Source organism: Lagenorhynchus albirostris, chromosome 2 (assembly GCF_949774975.1).
Source record: "Lagenorhynchus albirostris chromosome 2, mLagAlb1.1, whole genome shotgun sequence".
NCBI lineage: Eukaryota > Metazoa > Chordata > Mammalia > Artiodactyla > Delphinidae > Lagenorhynchus > Lagenorhynchus albirostris.
This window is the reverse complement of record NC_083096.1, coordinates 157,452,872-157,460,466: the sequence shown is the minus strand read 5'-3', so window position 1 is coordinate 157,460,466 and position 7,595 is coordinate 157,452,872. Positions and strand designations below refer to the sequence as shown.

Sequence of the window (7,595 nt, the reverse complement as noted above, 5' to 3'; positions counted from 1 at the left end):
CCGATGAATAAGAAACCCACCAGGAACCGTAGCCACAACCTGCTCTTGAAGTGCCACTTGGGCAGATTTGGGTTTTTGTCTCTCCTTTTGCAAGTTAAAGCAAGTAAACGGTCTGCTTTGTTTGGAGAAGTTGTGGCCAGGCGATGGGCCTGAGGAGCCACAGAGTCACAAGTCGGGAGTCAGTGGCGTGAAGAACCCAGGGGCAGGACGGGAATAAAGACGCAGGCCTACTAGAGAATGGACTTGAGGACATGGGGCGGCGGGGAAGGGTAAGCTGGGATGAAGTGAGAGAGTGGCATGGACATATATACACTACCAAATGTAAAATAGCTAGCTAGTGAGAAGCAGCTGCATAGCACAGGGAGATCAGCTCGGTGCTTTGTGACCACCTAGAGGGGTGGGATAGGGAGGGTGGGAGGGAGGGAGATGCAAGAGGGAAGAGATATGGGGATATATGTATATGTATAGCTGATTCATTTTGTTATACAGCAGAAACTAACACACCATTGTAAAGCAATTATACTCCAATAAAGATGTTAAAAAAAGAAAAAAAAGAAGTCAGTGGCCAGTCTCCTTCCTCAACATGGGAAGGAAGGCTGGCATGGGCCAGAGCTGGAGCAGGTTCACGCTGGGTCCTCAGCTCTATCCACTCGGCTTGAACTAGCGGCTGAGGGCATGGGAGGGGGTCCTGTCTGTTTCCTGCAGGGTGGAGCTCTGATTGGGGAAAACGGCAGAAACATCCAACTCATTCCAAACGGGCCTGTTGGCACCCTTTTTCTCAGGGCCTCATCCTCCTGGGCCTTAATCCTGCCTAGGACAGGAAATTGGAACCAGAGGGTGAAGGAGAAGAAGCCCCAGCAGACTAACCCCTGTAGTCGACACACACCCATCATATGGCTATTAAGAAAAAGCGGGCGGTGGCCTTCATCCCCAAGCTTGTGTGCACCTTGTTCTGAGGGCAAACAAGAAGCTCTCTGCCTTGCGGATACTGGGGTTGGGGGTGGCAAGGATCCCTTACAATTTTGTCTGAGAAAATCAGCCCTCCCCCAGCAGGTGAAAGGAGAGAAAGGGAGGAATACTCATGTTCGCTGACTGCCCATCCTGCCTCGTGCCCGCCTGTGGCGGTCCCTAGGGGCCTGGGTGGCTGGCCTCATGATGAACAGAGCCAGAGCTGGTGGAGGCAGCCTGGGGGATGGAGACGAACGTGAAGAGCTGCCATCCTGCCTCAGACCCATGCCCCTACCCCTCACAAACCACCGTTCCCCATGGCTGCAGCCTGAGCAGTGAAGGGGGGTCGGCACTTCCTGGGAGCCTGAAGGAGGGGCCACACGCCTGTACCTGCCAGGGACAGGCCTGATGCCACCGCCCCACTGCTAGGGTGGCAGTCCTGACAGGGTGTCCACTGGCCACCTCGATGGTCCCCCTCCTCTCCCTTCCCCTGGAGAGAAACAAAAACTCTTCAGGGGACCCACCGTCTTATGCTGGAGGTCCCGCGCGGGGGCAGCCAAGAACTGAGGGAGGCCCTGCCCCCTTCCTTGAGCAGGGGGCCGTCTGTGGGCAGGCAGGAAGGGCAGGGCTGCGAAGATGTCTCCCCGGGGGAACGGGTAGGGGAATTCAGTCCCCTCTCAGCTCTGACTCGCACAGCAGCAGCATCCTTCGCCGCCCAGCAGGGCCCAGCACTCACGGGGGCCAGGGGTCTCCACCAGCTGGGCAGAGCGTCCTGGGGCCCTGCCTGCAGGCCAGGCAGGGCAGGAGAGGGGGCACAACCCCGACGCTGCACAGACACTCGGGGGAGAGGAACGCAGGCCACCTTCTTCCAGAAACCACCTCAGCCTGCGCGGAGGGAGAAACCCAGTCAGTCTCCTCGGGCCAAGGCCGCGGCCGCCTCTGCTCCCGCCTCTGTTTGGCCTTTGGTTTTTTCTTTAAATGGAGGTTCTTTGTAAGTGAGAAGGTCTCTCTACCGCTAAAGAGGAGGAGGCCGGGGCAGCATGGGTTATGTGGGGCACAGCAAGAATCCTGAAAAGGAGGAGTGGATGTACTCGGTGGAGTAGAGGCCATTGGCCTGGTCCGAGGGCATCTGCACCCAGACCTGGTCGTTGGGCCGCAGCTGGAGCACGGCCCCCCCAGACGCCTGGTCCAGGTAGCCCTTCTTGTACTCGTCATAGGTGTAGGTGGCTGGCACGTTGTTCTTGTACAGGGCCACCCACACGTTGGTGCCCTTGACGTGCACGTGGTAAGCAAAGTAGTAGACCCCGCCCACGGGGCAGGTGAAGATGCCGGTGGCCGGGTTGTAGCCACTGTGGCCATTGTAGAGGGTCCGGTCAAACTTCACGGGCATGCCTGAGGCGGGGAAGGGCGAGGTGAGCACAGCGGTGAAGGCGGGCGTGGCGTGGGCCGACAGCTCGCCCAGCCCAAACCGGGGCTTGGTCCCCTTGCCCAGCACAGCTCCCTGCACGCCGCCATTGGGCAGGTGCAGGCCGGCGATGCCAGTCTCATCGAAGGCCCCAGGTGCACCAGGGGGCCCGGGAGGTCCGGGAGGCCCAGGAGGGCCCGTGAGTCCTGGGGAACCTGGGACCCCAGGAGGCCCTGTAGGCCCAGCCATGCCAGGTTCTCCCACTTTCCCCTCTCCAGGGGCCCCCGGCAGGCCTGGTTCACCCTTCAGGCCTGGCAGACCCTGCGGCCCGATAGGGCCAGTCGGGCCTTGGAGTCCTGGGATTCCAGAAGGGCCTCTCAGGCCAGGCTGCCCAGGGAGCCCCAAGTCACCCTTCTGCCCCAGGGCTCCTGCCACCCCTGGTCCTCCAGGGCGGCCCGTGAAACCTGGCTCGCCTTTGGGCCCAGTCGGTCCAGGAGGTCCATGAGCCCCTGGAAGCCCCCTCTCTCCTGGGAGCCCAGGTTTCCCAGCCAGGCCACTAGGCCCCTGGTCACCCCGAATGCCAGGCACTCCTGGGGGTCCTCCAGGCCCCATCTCCCCCTTAGGCCCCGGGGGCCCACGTCGGCCAGGTAGCCCTGCAGACCCCGGAAGTCCAGGGGGGCCCCCAAGGCCCTGTGGTCCCTGTTCCCCCGGCTCCCCATCCTCACCTGGCTCGCCCCTGTCCCCCAAGAGCCCCGGGACCCCAGCTGGGCCCCTGTCCCCCTTGGGACCTGGCAGCCCTGGCATCCCATAGCCAGTGGGGCCTATCAGGCCAGGAGGGCCCCGGGTGCCTGGCTCCCCTTTGGCCCCTCGTGGGCCCTGTGGCCCTGGCACCCCTGCTGACCCTGGTACCCCCATACCATCCAGCCCAGGGGGCCCTTTTGGGCCCAAAGCTCCTGGCTCCCCCCTGGGTCCTGGCAGCCCAGGAGGCCCAGACTCACCCTTATCTCCAGGGGCCCCAGGAAACCCATCCAAACCTGGTTTGCCCAAGCCAGCTGGACCAGGGAGACCAGGGGGTCCGGGGGCACCCCCCTGGCCTGGGGCTCCAGGAAGCCCTGGTTGGCCCACTCCATTTTCACCCTTGAGGCCTCGATCACCCGGGGGCCCAGGCTCTCCCTGGGGCCCTGGCTCCCCCCCAAATCCTGGGGGCCCTGGCACCCCCTGAGGACCTGGTTTTCCAGGGACAGCAATGCCTGAGGGCCCAGGTAGGCCAGGGGGCCCTGGGGGCCCCCGGAGGCCCTGGTCCCCTCGTATCCCTGGCTCCCCCCGAAGCCCCGGCTGCCCTGGTGGGCCAACCTTGCCTGGAAGCCCTGGGGGACCAGCCTTGCCCATCCGGGAGAAGCCAGGGGGGCCAGCGGGTCCAGGCTGCCCATGTAGCCCTGGTTTTCCAGTGCCTGGTTTTCCTGGGAAGCCAGGAGGGCCAGGGGGACCCCGCGGTCCGGGTTTTCCTGGGGGACCAGGCTCTCCTTTCAGGTCCATTGGCAACAGCGGTAGAGGCATTTCTGAGAGAGAAAGAGAGAGAAGGGGTCAGTCAGGGGCCTGAACAGTGGGAACAGGGGACCCATCTTCCCACTCCCCATACCAGCGTGTGGTGCAACTTGAGAAGACAAGGTTCTGTATCTGTTCGTGAAGACCAGTCCCGGTCTCCCCCTCCCTGCTCTCATGGAAGATGGAATTTAGGCGGTTCAGTGGCCACCTTGGGAACCGCAGGGTATCCACACCCAGGGCTCTTAGCACCCAACCCACCCAGACTAGGCCTTCCCTAAGAGCTTCTCATCCCTGCCTGACCGGGGTGGAGTGGCCACCAGGTGGCAGCAGCATCCCTCCTTAGAGCCGATCTGAGCCGCCCCGCCCTCCCCACTTCCCCACAAACCTTCCCGCCCCACCCTCTACCTAAAGACCATCTCCGCCAGCCAGCGGCACCCCACTTCCCCACCCCACTTCTGCACCCGCCCCGGACCAGCATCAGGAAGAAAGTGGAGATGGGAAAGTCTTTGGTGGGGATTGAGGGGCTGTGGCCGGAGGCGGGGGCGCCTGGGAAGAGCTGGTGGAGGTCGGGAGGCAGGGAGTTGGGGGTCAGGACTGTCCGGGGCGGGGCGGGGCGGGGAGGTGCTCACCCAGGTATTGGCCCTTGCCCTCGCGGAAGGGCGGCCCCACGGGTCCTTTGTGCATGGGCTGCACGTACTGCACCGGCGGGTAGCCCGCTGCCCCGGCGGCTCCACCGCTGGCGGCCGCCCTCAGCCCGCACCCTAGCACCAGCAGCAGCAGCAGCAGAGGTGGCGGCAGCGAAGACAGGGACGTCAGAGCCCCCCGCATGGCGTCCTTAGGCTTTTGCTGCAGGGAGGAACGAGAGGGGCCATCAAGCCAGCCCATGGGTACGTTGGCAACGGGCCCAGGGACTCACAAAAAGATCAGGATTTAGATATTATTCACAAGCAATTCTCAAAGTCTCAGAGTCTCTCCTAATCCTGCCCATAGCTCTCTATCGCCGCCCCCCCAAGTCTACCGAGGACCCCTCCCTGGACAGTAGCCTCCCCCTAACTATTCACTTGGCGGCCAGATGCCCTTCCAGAGCATCTCTAACCTTGGCACAGCTCTGCCAGAAACTGTTTGGTGATTACACCCACTACCATGTGCTGGGCTGGCTCTCTGCCAGCCAGGGGCTAAGCTCTCTAGAGATGGAAGCTCACTTAATCCTCCTAACACTTTAACGAGGTATTGTTATTGTCATCCCCATTTTCCAGATGACAAAACTAACGCAGAGGTCTCTAGGAAGCAGACTGGGATTTTTTTATTTTTATTTTATATTTTGGCTTGGTTGCAGCAGGCAGGCTTCTTAGTTGTGGCATGAGAACTCTTAGTTGCGGCATGCATGTGGGATCTAGTTCCCTGACCAGGGATCGAACCCAGGCCCCTGCATCGGGAGCGTGGATTCTTTTTTTTTTTTAACATAAATTCATTCATTTGTTTATTTATTTTTGGCTGCGTTGGGTCTTCGTTGCTGCGCGCAGGCTTTTCTCTAGTTGTGGCGAGAGGGGGCTACTCTTCGTTGTGGTGCGCCGAGCACGGGCTCTAGGCACGGGGGCTTCAGTAGTTGTGGCTCGCGGGCTCTAGAGCGCAGCCTCAGTAGTTGTGGCGTACGGGCTTAGTTGCTCCTCGGCATGTGGGATCTCCCGGACCAGGGCTCAAACCCATGTCCCCTGCACTGGCAGGCGGATTCTCAGCCACTGCGCCACCAGGGAAGCCCTGGGAGCGTGGAATCTTAACCACTGTGACACCAGGGAAGTCCCAGAACTGGGATTTGACTAAGGTCTCTCTGACCTCACATTATGTCGATGCCCTTCTGGGGCTCCCCACTGCCTTCAGGATCAAGTCCTTTGTGGGAATTCCCTGGCAGTCCAGTGGTTAGGACTCCGTGCTCTCACTGCCAGGGGCCCAGGTTCAGTCCCTGGTCGGGGAACTAAAATCCCGCAAGCCGTGTGGCCAAAAATCAATTGATTTAAAAAAAAAAAAAAAAAAGAGCTTCCCTCGTAGCACAGTGGTTAAGAATCTGCCTGCCAGTGCAGGGGACACGGGTTCGAGCCCTGGTCCGGGAGATCCCACATGCAGTGGAGCAGCTAAGCCCGTGCGCCACAGCTACTGAGCCTGCGCTCTAGAGCCCGTGTGCGAAAACTAGTGAAGCCTGCGCACCTGGAGCCTGTGCTCTGCAACAAGAGAAGCCACCACAATGAGAAGCCCGCGCACAGCAACAAAGAGAAGCCCCCGCTCGCCGCAACTAGAGAAAAGCCTGCGCGCAGCAATGAAGACCCAATGCAGACAAACATTAAAAAAAAGTCCTTGGTGCCCAGCATGGCGTTCAAAGCCTTTTAAATCTAATCACCTAGTGGGTGCCTGCCTATCACCTGCCACCCCTTTCTCTGCCTCTCCCCTCCCCCATACCTTTGCCCCAGACACCAGGCAGCCTCACACTTCTGGGCCTTTGTACCTGCTATTTCTCTGCCTGCAGTGTTCTTCCTCTCTCCAACTCGTCCTTCAAGGCCCAGGGAAGCTGTCATCCCTTCCTCTATAGAGTTAACCCCTCACTCCTGTGTCCCGATCTAGCCCTGTCACAGCATTTAGCTCAGCTCTGAGAACAAGGCCTGGGTTGGGAAGAAGCACAGGCTCCAGCTTTGGATGGCCAGCCTGAGTCCTCCGCTCACCAGCTGGGGGAGCCTGGACAAGAGGTTTCCACTCTGTGAACCTCAGTTTCCTCATCTGTAAAATGGAATAACACGTCCACACAAAAACGTGTACATGAATGTTCATGGTGACATTATTCGTAACAGTCACAAAGTAGAAACAACACAGATGTGCACCCACTGATGAATGGATGGTGTGGTATATCCATGCAACGGACTGTCATTCAGCAATAAAAAGAAGGGAGATACTGATAAATGCTACAATACAGATGAATCTTGAAAACATTATACCAGGTGAAGAATCCAGTCACAAAATCATATTATCTAATTCTATTTGTATGTTCAGAATAGGTAAATCTATAGAGACAGAAAGTAGATAGATGAGTGGTTGCCTAGGGCTGGGGGGGTGGAAATGGGGAGTGACTGCTAATGGGCACAGGGCTTCTATTAGGGGTGATGAAAACGTTCTAAATTGCTTGTTGTGATGGTTGCACAATGCTGTGAATACCTTAAAAAAAACATTGATTCGTACACTTTAATGAACCAATTGTATGCTATGTGAATTGTATCTCAATAAAGTTCTTTTTAGAAAAAGCTAGGCTAGGGAATCTCCTAGTGGTCCAGTGGTTAAGACTCTGCACTTCCACTGCTGGGGGCCCGGGTTCGGTCTCTGGTCGTGGCCAAAAATATAAAATAAAACAAATTAAAAAACAAATTTTTTTTTAAAGCTAGGCTAACCACCTGCTTCTCAAGGCTGCTGTGATGATTAGAGATATCACAGTGCCTCACGGCAAGCACCCATCAATATCTGCACAGTGGACTAGCCTGGCATTTCACACGCCCCAGGAAAGTCTCACTTGCCCTGGCATCCCTGCTCCCGGCTCCCCTCACCCCACCCAGGGGCCTCTCCACACCTGCGCCTGCCCGGGCGCAGGAGGGAGTGCGGGCGCGTTGTGCACACCCAGGGATGCACGTGGGGCTGAGTCTGGAGCTGCAGTGCGGTGTTC

The 7,595-nt window shown here is 58.7% G+C and overlaps 1 protein-coding gene across 1 annotated transcript; it reads right to left on the bottom strand.

Annotated features, from left to right (window-relative positions):
* Positions 1 to 415: 415 nt before the first annotated feature.
* Positions 416 to 4,727, bottom strand: COL8A2 (collagen type VIII alpha 2 chain). Its single transcript, XM_060142697.1, has 2 exons — positions 4,528 to 4,727; positions 416 to 3,912 (listed from the first exon to the last, which is right to left on the bottom strand). Exons 1-2 carry the CDS (start codon positions 4,724 to 4,726, stop codon positions 1,994 to 1,996), a joined length of 2,118 nt encoding a protein of 705 aa, XP_059998680.1. The 5' UTR covers position 4,727; the 3' UTR covers positions 416 to 1,993.
* Positions 4,728 to 7,595: the final 2,868 nt, after the last annotated feature.